Below are 20,328 nucleotides of genomic sequence, written 5' to 3' on the forward strand. Positions count from 1 at the left end.
ATCTTACCTGTAGGTCTTTACCAGCTTGTCTGCATACACATGCATGAGTAAGTCCTCAATGATCTGATCTATGCATGTTTTAATGTGGCGCTCAGGGATGCCCCGGATACGGGCATACATGACCAGCATCTCTCTTCCTGTCATGAAGTTTAGCAGGGCATCAAATTCAGGACAGTAACCAATCCACTGCCGCACCTGGGGGAGGGAGACACACCAGAGTGAAGCCTCTTCTGGCTAGTTTCCCCATACTGCCAACTCAGCGGTTCCTGGATGTTCCCTTGGCCTTTTGCCTCATTTTAGCTCTTGTTAATATCCATGTCTACAATAGGAAAAGACACACAGCATGAAGGAGCCATGAGTGGAATGGGGGGCAATGCTGGGAAGTCTTAGTCTGTAGCCTTTGCTGGTGGTGTTGGTGAACAGGCTTCTGAAGGGTGGAGGAGGAGGGTGTGGCTGGGTCCCTCCTCCTGCCCACAAGTTCTGAAAACAGAAGCACTCAGTGCCCCCTATTTTAAGAGTCAGGAGAAGCATCTTGGCTTTCACTTTTCCTCTTTTTTTTTTAAAAAGTTACTTATTATCATTATTATTATTATTATTATTATTATTATTAATGTAGAGGGAGGAATTTGTTCAAGGATGCCAGGGTTCATAACTGGAGACCAGAGGACAACTTTGTGGAGTTGGTTCTTTCCTTACACCTTTAGATGGGTTTCAGAGATGGAACTCAGGCTTTTGTAGCATGCCTTTACCCACAAAACTGTCTCACTGGCCCTTAGATTTCCTCTTTAGAAATATTTTCTATTAGACATGCAATCTATAAGTAGATTTTCTTCATGAAACATTAACATGAAGAAGACCACTGGAGTCTCCACCAGGGCTTGTGGTCTGGTTGGTATGTATCCTCCAGACTTCTGTGCTAATGCAGGTCCCACACACATGCTCTCCTAGGCCAAGACTGCACGTATGAAGTTTGTCAAATGACATCATCACATACTTACCATTGCTTAATGTGCTTTTCTAACTGCATATTATGTTCTATAGATCTTATGTGGCCCAATACAGCTCTACTCCCAACTCAGTTTAGCCACCCAGAGGTTTTTAAAATGCTCTTTTAAAATTAAATGTCTTCTTTGATAGTTCCATATGGCATATAATGCATTCTAATTACTCTCACCTGTAACTTCTCACATCTCCTTCCTACAAACACCTTTTCCACATGTGTGCCTTTCTGTTTTGTTCTGGGACGCACTGAGTTTAACCAGAGCTGCCTGTGTAAACTCGGGTTTAGAACTACCTATGGAGCTTGGTGGGCTCATTGATTACTATACAGCTGAAGACAATGGCTTCCCCTCTCCCAGGAATGGGTAAGGCCAGGGAAGTTTCTTAGGTTTCATTTACAAAATAACTAATTTGGTATTTTTAGACATATTTGAGTTACTTCTGTCTTTTGTTATTATAAAAGTAGAGCTCCCCACCCTGCTTTGTTCCATGTTCAAGCACTCCTGTGGGAGACACTAAAATAAAGTAATACAGATGTTTCGATTTTGTTTTTGTTTTTGTTTTTAAAGTCTAATTTTGAAGAAAGCTCTGATTAAATACTGGCCAGACTGATGAACTCTCTGACCAGGTCTATCTCTGGTTTCAAAGAAAATGGCTGAGTTTTGGTTTTTCAAGACAGCTCACTTATTTAGCCTTGAACTCACGAATCTCCCATTTTCATGTTCTGAGTTCTGATTACAGGCACACAATATCAGGCCAACCCCATGCTGAGAAGTTTTCAAATCATGAGTGCTAAGTTTTTGATAAGTGTTGTCTAAGTACCTTTGGATAAGCACCGTCCTTTATTTATTAACAAATAATCTGTCGGTGGAACCATTGGGCCTTAATTATATTTATGGGTTAAGCCTGACTTGATTATCTGTTTTATCCTTTTAATACCTGCTACATTTGTCTGTTAACATTCGGGATATTGGGTTCCTGAGTGAAGCTGCCCTGGACTCCTCCTGGGTGTCCTCTCTGTATGCTTTTACTAATCCATGAGTTGGATGTATCCCAGCTTCTCCTATGCTTTTTGCAAGAGGGAAATGATGGGTTCTGTGAAGGTTGATGGGTTTGTCTACTGGTCCCTTTCAGCCAAACGGTAGATCTTGGCTATCATTTAGATTTTACATCCCATTTTAGTGTGTACATGTTTTCCATTTCTTGAAGCAATTTGGGGCTAGAAGGCTTAGAAATGTGGTAAGTTAACTTAAAGAAAACAAAGGAATGTTACATTTGTTTTGTTTCGAGACAGTCTTACAGGGCTGTCTTCAAACGTCATCCTCTTGCCTCAGGTGTGTAATTTCCTACATTTCTCACACACCTGAGTCCAGAGTAAAACCTACACCTATCACATAGGGTGGCTAATCTTGGATTGCCAAGGAGCACTATTTCTGTTTTTCAGGCAGGGTCTTTCTATAGGCTCATCTAGAATTCCAGATTCTCCAGCCTCTACCTCATAAGTACTGGGGTTACAGGTGTACACGTAATGCCTAGCTCCACTGAGTGTGTTTTAGGGCCATCCATCTTAAGCGTTTTCCTCTTTTTCATTTTATTTTATGTTTGTCTTCCCTGCATGTATTTATGTGCACCATGTGTGTGCTTGGTGACCACAGAGGACAGAAGAGGGCATAATTTCTCCAGGAACTGGAATTATGGATAGCTGTGAACCCCAGTGTGGGTGCTGGGAATCAAAACCAGGTCCTCTGCAAGAACAGCATGTGCTCTTAACCCCTGAGACACCTCTCCAGCCCACCCCACTGTAGCTTCTGTCAACTTGACACAACCTAGAATCACCTGGAAAGAAATTTGATGAGGAATAATTTAGATCATGCTGGTTTCTAGGTTGGTCTCTGTGTGTGTGGTGATTGTTAATTGATGCAGGAAGACCTAACCACTTTGGGGCACCATTCTCAAGGCAGGGAGAAAGGGTAAGCCAGCAGGCAAGGGTCATGTGTTTATCCTCTCTCTACTCTGGACTATGGGTGCATTAAGTTCCTGCCTTTAACTCCCTGTAATATTGGGAATAGCCTAGAATTGTAAGTCAAATAAACCCTTCCTCCCCTGAACTGCTTTTTGTCAGGGTATTTGTCATACAACAGAAATTAAACTAGAACAGCTTCATTTCTTTTTATGGCAATAGATACCCCATTGATTTCTAAAATATCATGTTTATTTGTTTGTCAGTTGATGGACATTTGATTTGTTTCCATTTTGGCTACTAGAATAATGTTTCTGTGAATACTCTTGTAGGTATTTTTTCAGTTGTTTGGAGTCACTCGTTATATGCTTAACATTTTTATTATCTTCTATGATCATTTAAGTCATTTAATTAAGTGGACTAATTCATCTTTTAATTTATATAATCTATCTTACTATCCCTTTATTTTAAATGTTTTTTAAAGATTTATTTTTTTAAAGATTTTATTTATTTATTATGTATACATTCTGCTTCCATGTATATCTGCACATCAGAAGAGGGCACCAGATCTCATAACGGATGGTTGTGAGCCACCATGTGGTTGCTGAGAATTGAATTCAGGACCCCTGGAAGTGCAGTTGGTGCTCTTAACCTCTGAGCCATCTCTCCAGCCCTAAAGATTTATTTCTTTATCTTATTTATTTATTTATTTATTTATTTTTGGTTTTTCGAGACAGGGTTTCCCTGTGGCTTTGGAGGCTGTCCTGGAACTAGCTCTTGTAGACCAGGCTGGTCTTGAACTCACAGAGATCTGCCTGCCTCTGCCTCCCGAGTGCTGGTATTAAAGGTGTGCGACACCAACGCCCGGCTTTATCTTATTTTTTTTAAAGATTTTATTTATTTATTATGTATATCACATTCTGCTTCCATGTATATCTGCACACCAGAAGAGGGCACCAGATCTCATAACGGATGGTTGTGAGCCTCCATGTGGTTGCTGGGAGTTGAACTCAGGACCTTTGGAAGAGCAGTCGGTGCTCTTAACCTCTGAGCCATCTCTCCAGCCCTTATCTTATTTTTAATTTAAAATTTTACTTTTATATGTATGGGTGTTGTTGCCTCAAAGAAACACACCTTACCATCAAGGACAGACACCGCCTTAGGGTAAAATGATGCAGAAATGTATTCCAAGCAAATAGAATTAAGAAGCAAGCCAGAATAGCTCTTCTAATAACATAGACTGCATACCAAAACTAGTTTAAGGAGATCATGAAGGAAACTATCTGTCAGGAAAAATATACCAAGGGATGTTGCAACTCTTAAACATTTATGCCCAAAACACAGGAACACCAAATTTCATAAAAGAAACACCATTAACTCTAAAATCATAATAGTCCTTAACAGTGATATTGTATGACTTCAGTACTGCACACTCACTTATAGACAGGTCTGTTGGGTTGTAATTGCTACCTTGATCCTGCATGATCAGGAAAGCCCCATTCCTGTCTCTCCCTCCAAACCCCACCTACTCAGAGAGTCTCTGAACAAAGGAAAGGTACCAAAAAGCCCAGTTCTGCATTCTTGGCAGCTACTGCAGCTTCCTTCCCTGAAGTTGTCAGCCACCCAAGTCCCTGGCTACAGTGCTCAGCCTTTGACCATACTTAGGCACAAACCCAAGAGACACATCATAACCCCTCACCTACAACCTATAAAGTCCTCCTGCTTTTGTTTGTGGGTGCAGCTTCTTTAGCCTTGATTCCTGGGGCTGGAGAATTCACCCAGGAAGTTACTTTGCTTAAATAAACCTGTTCTTACACTTTTTCAATTTGGCTTCATCTTGCTTACTGTGTCTTGGGAGAAACCTATTATAGAGAGACAGAAAACCTATTATAGTCATCTGAACAAACTAAACTCTGGAATTAAATAATACCATGAGCCAAAAGATCATAACACATCTACAGGATGTTCTATTCCCACACTAAAAAATACATTTTCTTCTCAGAAATCCATGGAACTCTTTCCAAAATTGACCACATAGTAGGACACAGAGAAAAATGCAACAAATAGCTAGGACGTGATGGCGCAAGCCTTTAATCCCAGCACTCAGGAGGCAGAGGCAAGCAGATCTCTGTTGGTTCAAGGCCAGCCTGGTCTACAGGACAGGCTCCAAAGCTACAGAGAAACGCTGTCTTGAAAAACAAAAACAAACAAACAAAAAAAACAAAACAAAAAAAAACTAAAAAAAAATGCAACAAATGTAGACTGAATTTTCTGTTCCACCTGGTCCCACAACCATTTAGTCCCAAATAAACACACTGAGGCTTCTATTAATTATAAACTACTTGACTGATGGCTCAGGCTTCTTATTGGTGAGCTCTCTCTTAATTATTAACCTATTTGTATTAAATTATGTATTGCCACAAGGCTGTGGCTTACCCGTAATGCTCTGGCATGTTACTCCTTTGGCGGCTACTTGGTGTCTCCCTTTCGACTCTCTCTCCCTCTTTCCAGAATTCTCCTAGTCTGGTAGCCCCACTGGTACTTCCTTCCTGGCTACTGACAATCAGCATTTATTCATCAACCAATAAGAGAAACATATATTCACAGCATACAGAAGGACATCTCCCATCAAACAAATATAGAAACATTGAAATGACATCTGCATTTCATCTGACTATGAAAGAATGAAGCTGCACACCAACAACAATAGGAATGGCAAAATGTACAAAGTTATGGAAACTAAATGACACATATGATTGAAAATTGGGTCAAGGGGGAAATCAAGAAGGAAATTAAAAACTTCCTGGAACTGAATGGAAATGAAAACATAACAGACCAAAATCTGTGGGACACAGCAAAGGCAGTGCTGGGAGGAATGTTTAAGGCACTTCTCTCACTGAATGGTCTCACCAACCACCAGAAAGTATTTTTAAGAAAAATTTCTGGCCAGGCATAGTGACTCACGCCTTTAATCCTAGCATCCAGGAGGCAGGAACAGGCAGATCTCTGTAGGCCAGCCTGGTCTACAGAGAAAGTTCCAGGACAACCAAGGTTACATATAAAGAACCTGTCTCAAACCAATAGCAACAGCAAAAACAAAACAATAACAGAAAGAAAAATTCCTGTGAGGTCTCGTGTGTGTGGTCTTTTGCTACAGCAGCTCAAGTGGGAGCTCCAGAAATGTGGGCTCAGACAAATTTCCACAGAGCATTTAAAAAGGCAGACACTCCAGTTTTTGACTAAAATTGACAGCTTCAATTAGGCCAAATTGAAGAAAATGGACAATGCAGGAGAACAACTTGTCTACCAAAGAGACCACTGATCAGGAAAGGCAATAATTTTCCTAAAAACCTTGAATGGAGGAGTCCCCCACACCACCCTGTCATCTCTAAGACTCCCTCATGATATGGAGGAAGATCCGTCTACAAGATAGACCCAGCCACAAACTACACTGCAAGCCTGGGCACTCTGCAACTAGTGGGGGTCTCTGAAAGGGAACTCTCCACCAATCAGACTGTCAGATTTCACCAGTTTGCCCTAGGATGTTATAGAAAAGTATTCATGTGATTAATAAAAATAAAACACACCCATACCAAAATAAATAAATAAATAAAACACACTCAATGGCAATAAAAATCAAATTCTGTATGTGTGATGCTGGAGGTGGAACCAAGGACTTAATGCATGTTGACACAGAGTTTGATTTACTTCACCAACCTACAAAGTGTCTTTTTCTTAAAGTACAGATTCATACAGCATATTGCTACCCTGTTTGTGTTCAACAGTCTGATGACAACCCAAATGCTGTTCTTAAGGTAACCCACCTTTTTATTTATTTATTTTGGTTTTTTGAGATAGGGTCTCACTGTGTAACCAACCAGGAAGTCCTGGAACTCGCTCTGTAGACCAGGCTGGCTTGGAACTCATAGAGATCCACCTGCCTCTGCCTCCCAAGTTCTGGGATTAAAGGCATGCACCACCACACCCAGCCCCCAACTTTTACTGATGGGTTACCTTAGATTGTCTCTATTCTATTTGGTTTACAGCTTTACTGTATCAATATTCCTTGGAGCTAATTCCTTTTTTATTTATCCTGCTTATGGTCAGCAGGGCTTAATTCATTTATAATCAATCTATTTGTTTTGCAATGTTGGATAAATTTTAGCTATGAACTTCAAATATTGTTTTGTAGAACTAGAAGGCAGAGGCAGGAGGATATCTGCTTAGAGGGTTCCATGCCAACCAGTATTAAATAATGACACAGTGTCCCCCAAACAAACAAACAATTGGTGCATACCTTTATGTCCAGCATTCAGGAGGCAGGGGCAGGCAGATCTCTGTGAGTTCCAGGCCAGCTTGGTAAACAGAGTGAGTTCCAGGACAGCCAGGGCTACACAGAGAAAGCCTGTCTCAAAAAAAACGAAAAACAAAACAAAACAAAAAAACCTTCTCAATGTATGCTTTTATATATAATGTATATGTAGATAGATATATAAAAAGAGGCCGTGGGGATTGGCTTGTATAGTTATAGAAGCTGAGTTCTACAGTTTGACACAGGACTAGAGTTGGGTGCATATGTGGCTACTAGGGAAGCAGCATCCAGCGGAAAGTAACAGGAGCCAGAGAAACCAAAGGACCAAGCAGGGAGAGTGTGAGGACAGTGGGATGCGTGTACAGCAGCTAGGAACACTATAATCTCCAGGAACAGACAACAGTCTACCAAAGGAGCTATGTGTGGTGGCACATGACTATAATCCCAACTCCTGGGGTCACACGCTCGAGATCAGTCTAGATTACATCATAAGACCCTTTCTCAGAGTGAAACAAAAATATTTATTAAGAGTCTGAGAAAGAATTGTTAGTGATAAGATGAGCAAAGAGAGAAGAAAGCTGTTGAATAAGCAAAAGAAAGCTTAGGCTTGAAGTTGGAAAAGCCAGAACTATCAAGTTCTACAGAGAAATAAGGAAGATACAGACTAGGTGACTATAGTAGACATGGGTTCAAGAGAACAGATCTGAGGGGTTTTTGGTGGGAGCCGACATGGACCATGGAGGCCAACTGGATAACCTGGATGGTACCTTGATTGACAGGTGGATATGTGTTCCTTCATTGCTAGGGAAGGACAGGAGGGGGAAGACAAGGCAGTAGAGACACTATGGGGCTCACAATGGTTCCTGTAGGCACTTGAGACATTTGACCTAGAGTTCAGAGAAGCATCTAGGAATCATTTAGATTTGGGGGATTACAAATAAAATAGACACATGGAATTTTTGAGATCAAGCTCCAAGCTTCATGACTCTGAATCCTGTATCAATCCCCAAGATGTGTTGCAGACACACCCACCTTCACTAGGTCAGACTTGATGTTGAAACCCTTGACAAAGACATCCCCTGAAGTGATAGGCTGCTCCCCAGTCACCATGTTGAAAATGGAAGTCTTCCCAGCTCCATTGAGGCCAAGAAGGCCAAAACATTCTTTTTCTTCAACAGTGAAGGACACTTTGTTCACAGCCAGCAAAGGTACCTTCATGTTATAGACCTGAGAGACACAAGGCAGAGATGTAGAGAGGAGGCCAGCAGCCAGCAGCCAGCAGCCAGCAGCCACTGCACTTTGAACCTAGCAGGTCTGAGCTACCTCTTAGGACCCAAGCTCAGACAACCTTTTCCTTCCAGCCACAAAGCTCCCTTTCTTCCTCCAACCCCTACACACTGTGAACTTAGTTCTTGGATGTAAGCCATTTCTCCTTGTCCCTGAGCAAATAAAACCCTTTGATGTTGCTGAAGGGATTTTCTTTTTCGGTTTGGCTTTTTTGTTTGTTTGTTTTTATTTTGTTTTTCAAGACAGGGTTTCTCTATATAACCATTGCTGTCCTGGAACTCACTCTGAAGAACAGGCTGGCTCCAAATTCAGAGATCCACCTGCCTCTGTCTCCCCAATATAGGCAGAGTTTCTGTTGTTTGGGCTGAGATCAGCTCTGTTCTTCCAGCTGCTTCCCAAATAACCACCCAGAGACTTCATATTTATAAGTGCTTGGCCAATAGCTTAGGCTTATTACTAACTAACTTTTTTCTTTTTAATTGTTTTTTTTATTTTAGAGGCACTCACTAACTCTTACAATTTAAATTAACACATTTCTATTAATCTATGTGCTGCCCGAAGGCAAATGGCTTTTACCTCTCCTGCATGTCCTGTTGCCTTTCCTTCTGACTGGTGACTCCTCTGACTCTACCCTTCTTCCCAGCATTCTCTCTGTCATGAAAATCCTGCCTAGCCATCAGTCAATCAGCTTTTTAATAGGAATGACATCAATACATATTTACAGTGTACAACGATTGTTCCACAGCACCCCAGAACTGGGATCAAAGGCATGCACTAACACTGCTGGGCTGTTTTTAGGTTTTTTGTTTTTTTTTAAAACCACTAGATACTGAAGGAAAATAACATGCCTGGAAAACCTGGGGGAAATGTTATAAAATACCTGGATGCTTGAAAGAGCTTTTGAAATTCTTCCTAGGAATCTTAGAGAAACTTGGGAGGCTCCATTTAGTTTCCAGAGCCCTTTTCCCACTTGTCACCTCCATGTTTGTTATCTGGATACAGGAGAGGTCAAGCAGGTTCCATCTCTCCTTTTATTCTTTCTCGGGGTTTTAGCAAGCATGGCTCCCATTCCCTACTATCCCTTTATCCAGCTGACCACAGAAGAGACAATAAAGGTGCAACAGTCTCTGTCTCTGGGCATAAATTATCTGGGCATAAATCTGTCTCTGTCTTCCCTGGAAGCCCATCTACTGCTATGCACAGGCCACAAGCCCAGCAGAAGGCTGATTCTGTGTGTAAAATTTCCATAAGAAAGTATCCTTAGCTTTCTAACACTAACTATGAGGGCCGGGCATGACATATACTTGTAATCAGAGTATTCAGGAGGCAGAGGTAGGAGAATCATGACTCCAAGGTCTATGTAAACCGCACAGCAGGACCCTGTCCCAAATCAAACAGACCAACAGATAAAGAAGCAAAGGTGAATTTAACTTTACCTTTGAGACTTCTTTAACAATAAGTGGATTTTTCTTTATTAATGTTTCAAAATAAAACTTGATGGCCTCTGCCTCTTCTAGTACATCTTCATCTTCCATCTCATCAAGGAATATTCCCTACATTCCCAAGACAAGGGTAGACATGTAACTGGTTTATATTTTCCGGGGGGTAGAAGGTAGAGCTTGACTGGAGTTGGAAGTGGCCAAGTCTCTCTGGACCACCCTGAAGGCACTGTATCTGAACACAGTGCTCATGTACACACTACCGCTCCATTCTCATGACCATGATGAGGTAGGCATGCGAATCACAAAGCATCAGCTTTTGAAGAAAATAAGTTTAAAGCCCAGGAAAGTGAAGGAGGTAACAAAAGCCATCTCCTTCAATTTCCTTTAGAGGGTGATGGTCCTGTGACCTAACAGAGCAGACCTTTCTCTAGTCTGCTCATAGCTGACTGCAGAGCAGGTGTTTCACAAGGTGAATTGTTCTAGCAAGCTGGGGTCTTCTTGTTCCTGTTTGGCTGAGGAGCTGGCCCTTAAAACACCCCATTTGTGGACCAGGGTCTCAGGGGCTGAATCAGGGTCTTCTCCTCTGGAGGTCCCTGTGCATATGCTGTCACCTCTCTGCCCTGGGATTAAAAGATGGCCTCTGGGATCCCTCTAATATGGAGAATCAGGGAGCTAAAGAAGACAGTAAGCTCTAGAGCGGTGGTTCTCAACCTGTAGATTGCAACCCTTTGAGTGTTGAACATCCCTTTCATAGGGGTTGCATATCAGATATTTACATTACAGTTCATAACAGTAGCAAAATTACAGATATGAAGTAGCAAAGAAAATAATTTTATGGGTGGGGTCACCACAGCATGAGGAACTATATTAAAGGGTCACAGACCCTGACCTGTTTTTACATGACTTTCACCTCTATTTACTCACCATTTTTTCCTTCCCAGAAAAGCCAGAAAGCTTGGATTTCAGTATGCAGAATGTATTGGCTTCAATAAGGAAAAGCAAGATGATGTACACAGGTCCCAAGATAGCCAGAGCTGTCAGGTATTTCCCTATCCCCAGAGATTCCCAGGCATAGATGTCCTTTTGGACCACATATCCTTCTGCTAATATGAAATAAACAGATGTTATCAAACATTTTTGGGGATTTTCAAAGCTATTTATATATGGCAAGTAAATTTATATATAGCAAAGCTATTTATATATAGCAAGTAAGTTCCCATAGTAACAAATATTACTAAAAGAAGCATCATTGTTATCAGTGCTATCGCCACATCCTAGTAAATAGTAAGCAAGAATATGTTTCCTTGCTGTAACCAAGGATCTATAAAAACAATGCAATTAGCTGAACATGGTGGTTCACACCTGCAATCACAGTACTCAGGAGTCTAAGGTGGGGAAGATTGCCATAAACAGGAGACTGGTCTGGACTATGTAGCATTTCTAGGGAGTTCCGTGATATATGTGAGAGATTGTCTTAAAAACAACAAACTGTGTGTTGGTGGCTCACACCTTTAATCCTAGCACTCAAGAGGCAGAGGCAGGAGGATCTCTGTGAGTTTGAGGCCAGCCTGGTTTATAGAGCGAATTCCAAGACAGGCTCCAAAACTACAGAAAAACCCTTTCTCAAAACAAAACAAAACAAAACAAAAAAAACCAAAACAACATCCAAGAACTTGCAACTAAATAGGGTCATAAGCCCTAGGGGAAAACCTACTACTATTATTCTGTTAAGTGAATGTAGCAATCAAATGATTTCTTTTTTTTTTTTAAAGATCCACTGTTGTTGATATTTAAAAAGAGATAATATGGTTTGGAAAGATAGCTCAGGGGGTATAGATGCTTGTTGCCAAGTCTGATGACTTGAGTTTGATCCCCAGAGCCCACATGTAAGGAAAGAAATGACCTCCACATACATGTCATGGCACCCACAAAACATTTTTAAAGAGTAGTATACATAGATGTTCCTAACTGTTTACAATCTTCCTTTTTTCCTACTTAATTTTCCTTCCCCCCTTTTGTTTAACTTTACATTTCTTCCAATTTTGTTAAACTTTCCTTTCCTTTCACTTTTACTTTATTATAGGTTTAAGAAATGAGGGAGATTTTGAGGTAAGTAAATCAAAGAAATGCTTTTATTCAGATCTAGGTCATTCAGAAAAGATAAGGAATAGATGAAGAAAAGCACATTTGCCTTTGAAATATTTATTATTATTATTATTATTATTATTATTATTATTATTATTAATTCAAGTTAGGGAACAGGCTTGTTTCACATGTAATTCCCCTCTCCCTCTCCCTCCCCTCACCCCCATTCCTTCTCCCCCACCTCCAACCTACCCCCACCCCATCCACCCACCATTCCCCAGGCAGGGTAGGGCCCCCAACCGGGGCTCCACCAAGTCCACCAAATCTTCCTATGCTGGGCCTAGGTCCCTCCCCATGTGTTCAGAGACAGAGTGCATCCCTTCAAGTGGGATGGGCTCTCGAAGTCCCCCACACACACCAGGGCAAAACACCAGTGCAATCAAATGATTTCTAATGACATTTTTTTTTTCTGGTTTGGTTTTTTTGAGACAGGGTTTCTCTGTGGCTTTGGAGGCTGTCTTGGAACTCGCTCTTGTAGACCAGGCTGGTCTTGAACTCACAGAGATCTGCCTGCCTCTGCCTCCCAAGTACTGGGATCAAAGGTGTGCGCTACCACCTCCCGGCCTAATGACATATTCTTATACCCATTGATGATAAATGCATTACTCAGCCCTCATCAGATAAGGTTCTTTTTGCAGTAGATAATAATAGGCAGAGAAACCTACTATGTTCTCTGCAGAAAATAAGAGACGTTGGAAGGCTCAGCCCTAACTGGGATGGCTATATTACACCCTTTTCAAGGCTCAGTGATCGATGCAAAAGAAGGGACAGAAAGATAGAGCTAGAGGTACTGACACAATGGGGAAGACGCTGGACAGCACACATAAGTTCAAGCCAGAGCAAATCCCAACACAGAGGAGGAAATGAGGGCATGAAGTTCCACCCCTAACCAGGGAACTGTCTGCAGCAGATAACTGCTGGGAGAAGAAGGTACATGAGTTTTCTTTAATGGAGTGACACTGGCTACATCAACACACTTCAGGGCAGGCTCCATGCTCAGAAGTAATTGGCTTACACAAACTGGGCTCCATATTTGTTGTTGTTGTTGTTAGAATGGAAAGAACCTGAAGTTGGGTGGATAGGAAGATAGGGGAAGATCTGGAAGGAATTGGGGGAAGAGAAAGAATAAGATCAAAATATTTCATGAAATTCTCAAAGAGCAAATAAAAACATTATTTTAAAAGGAATGTAATAAGGGACTTTTCTCACACTGTATTGTATAAATACATATAATTTTTGTTAATTAAGAAATAAAAGGGGGCTGGAGAGATGGCTCAGCAGTTAAAAGCACTGGCTTCTCTTCCAGAGGATCTGAGTTCAATTCTCAGCACCCACATGGCAGCTCACAACTATCTCTAACTCTAGTTCCAGGGGATCTGATCCCCTTACACAGACAGACATACATGCAGGTAAAACACCAATGTACATAAAATAAATTTAAAAACCAAATAAATAGAACAAGTATTAAAAAAAAGAAATAAAAGGGCTTGGAAAAGTAGCTCAGTGGTAAAGCATGCTTATCATATTTGAGGCAAAAAAATTAATAATAATCAAAGACTTTCCTTGTTTATAGACATTTATCTAAATCACAAAATACTTATGTGTTTGATTATCCTTTCAACCATCAATCCCCCTGCAAGTGAACTCACCACTTATGTAGAAAAATCTCAGGAGAGATTTGGGGGTTAGCTCAGTGGAGAGTACTTGTTTAGCATGCAGGAGACCCTACGGGTTTCATCCAGCACTGCAAAACCAAACCAAACCAGCTCTGAAGGGCTCTAATTATTTTTTAAAAATCTGATCTGCCTTAAATTTTTGTAAATATGTATATTTAAAAATTATGCAAAGAAACCAAAATAATAAATAAAAATTATGCAATAAATATATACTCATTGGGGAAAAATAAAAAAGAATGAAGTAGGCAATGAAACTACTTTTCATTTTCTTTAAATATTGTAATGATTGCATATTTTGTGCATAATTCTTTCATACTTTTATTTATATTTATTGTTCAGTATTAATGTTCCAACCCAGGGCATCATGCATGTTAGCCAAATCACTACTAAGCTTCAAACCATAGATATTATCTTGTTAAATTTTTTATATGTGTATAGGCATTTTTCCTGCATGTGTGTCTGTATATCATCGTGCATGTGCTTAGTGCCCACAGAGGTATAAAGAAAACAGTGGATCCCCCAGAATTGGAATTACAAATAGTTATTAGTCACTATGTGGGTTCTGGTCATCCAACCCAGGGCTTCTGGAAAAGCAGCCAGTGCTCTTAACAGCTGAGCCAACCTCTCTAGCCCTTAATTTGTAAAATTACCTTTATGTATTTACTTATTTGTGTGTGTATGTGTGTATGCGTAGAGCAGGGGGCATATGTGCTACACAGCATGTTTGGAGGTTAGACAACTTGTGGCAGTCTGTTCTCTCCTTCTACATGTGAGTCCTAGGTCCTTAGGTCATCAGCAAGCACTGAGCCATCTCACTGGCCCAGATACTATCTTTTAAATGACAATGTAACAATATTACACATTATCTTCACCAATGTACTTGCTTCACTTAATATATAATGGATATTGACTGCATAAGAATATATAGATAAAATCACTTTTGATACTTGTAGCATTTTGTATTGTATAGGTGTACCACAATTTGTTAACTAGTCTCCTTTTGGTATACATGTAGGTTACCGTCTTCTCTAAGCATGGCAGTGATTCACATCAACACAAAAATCTACAGACTCAGGGCTGGAGAGATGGCTCAGAGGTTAAGAGCACTGGCTGTTCTTTCAGAGGTCCTGAGTTCAATTCCCAGCAACCACATGGTAGCTCACAACCATCTGTAATAAGGTCTTGTACCCTCTTCTGGCCTGGAGGGATACGTACAGGCAGAACATTACATACATAATAAATGAGTAAATCTTTTTTAAAAAATCTACAGATCCTTGAGTCCCGTACAAAATGGCATAGCACAGTCATCTCTCTGTATTCCTCGGTTCTTTATCCATGGACTCAACCAATGAGAAATTAGGGGTGTCAAAACTTTTGGGAAAATGAAAACTGTATCTGTGCTAAATATCTATAGTTTTCTCCTCGTCATTATTCTTATAGTGTAACTACTATTTACATAGCATTTACACTATATTAACTGTTTTAAGAAATTTATAGATAATTTAAAATATGTGGGAGCAGACTAGGGTATAGCTCAGAGGTAGAACACTTGTCTAGTATGCAAAAGGCTCTATTAGATTCCAGGCAACAGACACACACACACACACACACACACACACACACACACACACACACACACACACACAGGGGTATGGGGAGAATGTGCAGGTATGTATAGCTTATATGCGAATACCTTGTCATTTCATAAAAAAGGCGCAATAAATTATACCTTGGTGGGGTGGCACATGCCTGTAATTAGGTAAATCTTTGTAAGTTCAAGGCTAGCCTGGTCTAAATAGTGAGTTCCTGGACAGCCAGGTGCTGTGGAATAATCCTTCTGTACACTGTGACTATGTATTCCTCTCATTGGTTAATAAAAAAAGCTGATTAGCCATTAGCTGGGCAGGAAAAGATTGGGTGAGACAGCCTGACACAGAGAGAATTTTGGGAGGAAGAGGGGAGTTAGAGAGTCACCAGTCAAACTCAAAGGGCTCAAGAGATGAACATACCGTGATAACAAAGGCACTGCCACGTGGTAGAGTGTAAGTAAGAAATATGGGTTAATGTAAGTACAAGAGTGAGCTAGTATTAAGTCTGAGCTATTGACCAAACATTTATATATATAAAAAAATATTGTCTCTGACTGGTTATTTGGGAACTGTAGGTTGGGAAAGAAAAGTCCAGTTACAGCTAGGAATACAAAGAGAGACTTTGTCTTAAAAAAGACAAAACATCTGAGTAGTGGTGGCACATGCCTTTAATCCCAGCACTAAGGAGGTAGAGGCAGATGGAACTCTGTGAGTTGGAATCCCCCCCAACCCCCCATCTTCAGAGCGAGTTCCAGGACAGCCAGAGCTATGCAGAAAAACTCTTTGTCTCAAAAAATAAAATCATATTATATAAATCATATCAAGATAAAAATGTTATCCACATGGGGGCTAGAGAGATGGCTCAGTGGTTAAGAGCACTGACTGCTCTTCCAGAGGACCTGGGTTCAATTCCTAGCACCTACATGGCAGCTCACAACTGTCTATCTCCAGTTCCACGGCATCCTATACCCTTATACAGACATATTTGCAAAACATCTAACTATGCACATGAAATAAAAATAAACAAAACTGTTATCAGTAAGTTTTATTTATAATACTTACAAACATCATTGCAGGCAATATCACTCAAGTTCTTAGCACTGCAAAACTTTTTTAGTTCAAAGTTATAGTACAAGTTGGAAAAGGCCATTCCCAGGCAATGTCCAGGAAGTATTAGGAACATGTGATCCAAGGAGTTTGAGAGTTCTTCATAGCCAAGGTCTGCAAAGAGAACAGAAAGTCTGGTTTTACTTGCATGAGTCAAAGTGCACACATCACCATCCCTCCTAACTTCTTTAGTACAGACCATCATACTCTCAGGTCTCCACCAGAAACCTGGTTTCCCTCACTCCTGGTGTTGACTTTCCCTCTACTCATTCAACCCATAAGCCATGAGTACTTTTATTTGCTTAGTTCCTTGAATCTATCACTTTACTTCCATATCCTTGTTCTTGTAGGTGAACCTGAAGAGCAGCATATTGTGCCTGAGAAAATCCAGGAGGGCTGTGTGAACAGAGGTGGAAAGGTAGAAGGGTACAGGTTGTCGGTGAGCTGAGGCAAACAGAACAGGGCATGGGAGCCAACTCTGGAGTTGCTCGGTTGTTTTATTTCCCCCTGTACTGAGGATTGAACTGAGGGCCTCACTCATGTCAGGCAAATGCTGAAGCACATTCCCAGCTCTGGAGTGTCATCCTGCAGTCAAAGAGTATATGGTCCCTTCCTCCATAGTTTATGGAGGCTAAACTGTCATGAAGGGTTCCTTGGGAGAGAGAAAAAGTCCCCCAATAAAAGAAAAGGGAAATTGTAAGCCAGGTTTTAAGTTAAAAAAAAAAATCAGGATGAGAGCTGGAGATATAGCTCAGTGATTAAGAGCACTTGCTGCTCTTACAGGGGATCTGGATTTGGTTCCCAGCATCTACGTGACAACTCACAGCATCCTAACTCCAGTTCCAAAGGATCTGACAGGCCTTTCTGGCCTTTGTGAGTAGCAGGCATGCAAGAGATGTACATACAGACATTCAGGAAAACACTTATGCACATAAAATAATTTGTCTTAACCTTTGTGTGTGTAAGTATTTTACCTGCATGTATTTTCTGTACACCCTGTGTGCAGTATCCTTGACCTTCTGGGACTGGACCTACAGACATTTGTGAGCCATCATGTGGGTTCTGGGTATAAAACCTGGGTTCTCTAGAAGAGCAGCCAATGTTCTTAACTGCTGACTCATCTCACCAAGCCCCCAAATAAAAATTACTTTTAAAAATAGAGAAAAAAAGAGGAAGGGAAGAAAAGTCCATCTGGAGGAGTTGTGAGGCATAAATGCAAATGAAAAGGAGCATTGTAGGGGCTGGAGAGATGGTCCGCAGTTAGAACCTTCTGCTCTTACACAAGACTGGCATTTGGTTCCCAGCAACTATGTCAGACAGCTCCCAATCTCTTGTCACTATAGCTCCCGAGGATCTGATGCCCTCTTCTGGCCTCCCTGTGAACCCCCACACGTGCACATTCACCCAGAAAAACACGGACACATGCACATGACAATAAAATAAATCCTAATGAAAGAGCATTGTCGAGGTAACATATCCGTCATTTTGTCCAACTGTGACCCAGAGATGGCAACATAAATATGAAGATGTCAGTTTCAGGTGTGTGTTGTAAATAATGACTCAATTTTAGTTTCTTTTACTTACCAGGAATCCTTCCTCCAGTGGTGACTTATTAGTTTACTCATTATCTTTTTTAAAGTAAAGAACACCACATTTTAGTGAAATGCATGGATCTCAGGTAAATAGTGATTAGAGAGTATGTAAGTCCATGTACACTAGTGCCCAGTTCAAGATCAAGAACATCTGTGCATTCCCAAAGTTCCTTAGTATGTTGTTGTTCCTTTAGTCATCCTTTTCCCTACAACCCAGAGGCAACCCCCTTTCTGATTCTGTTTCCAGGATTCACTTTGTCTGCTCATGGACTTCACACAAGACATAGCAGACTCTTTGCTCAGTGTAGTCCCTTTTTAAAGCTGAGCAATAATCTACTGAGTGAGTATGATTGAATGGTTTCTCTGCCCGCTATGGAGACGTGTTTGGGAATCTCCAGCCCATGGCAGCTGTGAACACTGTCTCACAGGTCTTTGGTAGACTCACATTTTTGAGGGTGTAACTACTGGAGCTGTTAGAGGAGAGATTTAGTGCTTTATGCAAAACATAGATGTGATCTCACCTTTATCACTTGTGACCGTGACAAGCACATTGGGGCTGATGCTCAAGAAGGTGAGCATTACCACAAGCTTAACGCACGCGTTGCCAGGAGTTTTAAAAGAGAAGCTGACTGTGTAGATGAAGGGGATGACCGCCCAGCCGTAGAGAATCATTATCAAGACCACCGCTGGGCTGTTCTCATGATGAGCAAAAGCTTCTTCCTTATACCACAAAAACACCAACTTAAGAAAAGGGGAGGGGGAAAATTTTGGAAAAGTCAGTGAGTGTTCATTCCAAGAGCTAAGAATACAGAAATTACAGCTTTAATTAATTTATGTATTTGTGGGGGTGGGGTGGAGTTACTGCTGTGTGCCAGGGATTTGTGTGTGGAGGACAGAGGACAACTCTCTAGGGGTGGTTCTTCCTGCCATCTCGTATGATCTAGAGATTAAACTAAGATCATAAGGACTGTGAGCAAATACTTTTACTGATTGAGCCATCTCACAGGCCCATAATCTCAGGTTTTAAAGCAAGGTGTTAACAATACTTCACAAGCATTCACTCAGGAACTAAAGGGCAAACTCAGAGATATGCTCCCAGGGAGCCACCCTGAGTATCAGCAACACAGTGAAGTACAAATAAAGGATGAAGAGATGTTTACAAAACACACATAACAAAGCAGACAATGACCCACTCTGCACAGAATAATCAGGGAACCCTTGGACTACTTGATTCAATCACAATCTAATACTTCAACTACTGTTCTCTGATTATCTAGTACTCAATAATACATACATGTCTCCAAAATACTGTTTCTCACTGACTGGAGGCAGCAGCTCTGTGGGTGTTACATAAATACCACAGAGCAAGGAACCCCCTTCCTGAAGATATCAGGGTTAGTGATGAAAGAGCTTTCATATCCACCTTTCTAGTCAGGGCTGGCTCCCAGGTGAACTTCCCAGCTGGTCCTGGTTCCACATGTGGGGCTTTAAGGGGAGCCTCTGGTCCACAGAGAATGACCCCAGCACCACCCAGTACTCACCACTAGCAGGAGAGTGGGGACAAGGAAAGAAATGAGATCCCATAGCAGAGCAGAGAGCCAGAAAGCAACTGCACTGACGCCGCTTACAAACTGGATGTGCTTAGACTTAATGTTCTTCTCTGTGACTGTCAGGATGCAGAAAGAGCTTGACAGGAAAGCTATTCCAAAAAGAAAGTTGATAACAAGATAATGTCCTTTAGGGCCCCTGTAAAAGTTAAAAACATGAGGCAGCAGTTTAAGTAAAACTGTGACTAGCAGCCTTCTTCCAAAGCAATCATTTGGAATTAAAATGAGACAAAGAAAGAAATAGGTGGGAAAGCAAGAGTCCCTGCCGATGTGTAAGCTTGAAGCTGGGAGAAGGGAAGGCGCACGTACTGGTACAAGATACTCTCTGAGAGCTCTTCAGCTGTCTGAGGTTGAGGGTAGTTGGTTGTGGTAATGGAAGCATTGGTACCAGAAAGCAGCTTGAAGAGAAAATTGTCCACCAGAGCCAGAGCAATACTTGGGGAATGGTATGCCTGGTTGTTGAATAGTGCCTTCACTGTGGTGTGGTTATTCACGTCTTCAAAAGAAGCTGCTACCACATAGAGCTTATCAAAGTCCTCAGGAGCCTCTTTTGCCTTTTTCAGTAGGAAGTCCTCTACAGGACCTAGAAGGGAGCCAAAGGAATTTGGGCAG

The 20,328-nt window shown here is 41.2% G+C and overlaps 1 protein-coding gene across 1 annotated transcript in view; it reads right to left on the reverse strand.

Annotated features, from left to right (window-relative positions):
• Positions 1–20,328, reverse strand: part of LOC100771037 (ATP-binding cassette sub-family A member 17-like) — a 75,237-nt gene that overhangs the window by 3,152 nt on the left and 51,757 nt on the right. The window contains exons 19-26 of the mRNA XM_035447884.1: positions 20,026–20,299; positions 19,651–19,855; positions 18,631–18,850; positions 16,473–16,631; positions 10,925–11,103; positions 9,995–10,111; positions 8,304–8,498; positions 8–195 (exon numbers count right to left, since the gene is read on the reverse strand). Of these exons, the coding sequence (XP_035303775.1) occupies positions 8–195; positions 8,304–8,498; positions 9,995–10,111; positions 10,925–11,103; positions 16,473–16,631; positions 18,631–18,850; positions 19,651–19,855; positions 20,026–20,299 (1,537 nt within the window). The remainder of the gene's footprint in view (positions 1–7; positions 196–8,303; positions 8,499–9,994; positions 10,112–10,924; positions 11,104–16,472; positions 16,632–18,630; positions 18,851–19,650; positions 19,856–20,025; positions 20,300–20,328) is intronic.

The sequence above is a fragment of the Cricetulus griseus genome, chromosome 7, assembly GCF_003668045.3.
Source record: "Cricetulus griseus strain 17A/GY chromosome 7, alternate assembly CriGri-PICRH-1.0, whole genome shotgun sequence".
Taxonomy (NCBI): Eukaryota; Metazoa; Chordata; class Mammalia; order Rodentia; family Cricetidae; genus Cricetulus; species Cricetulus griseus.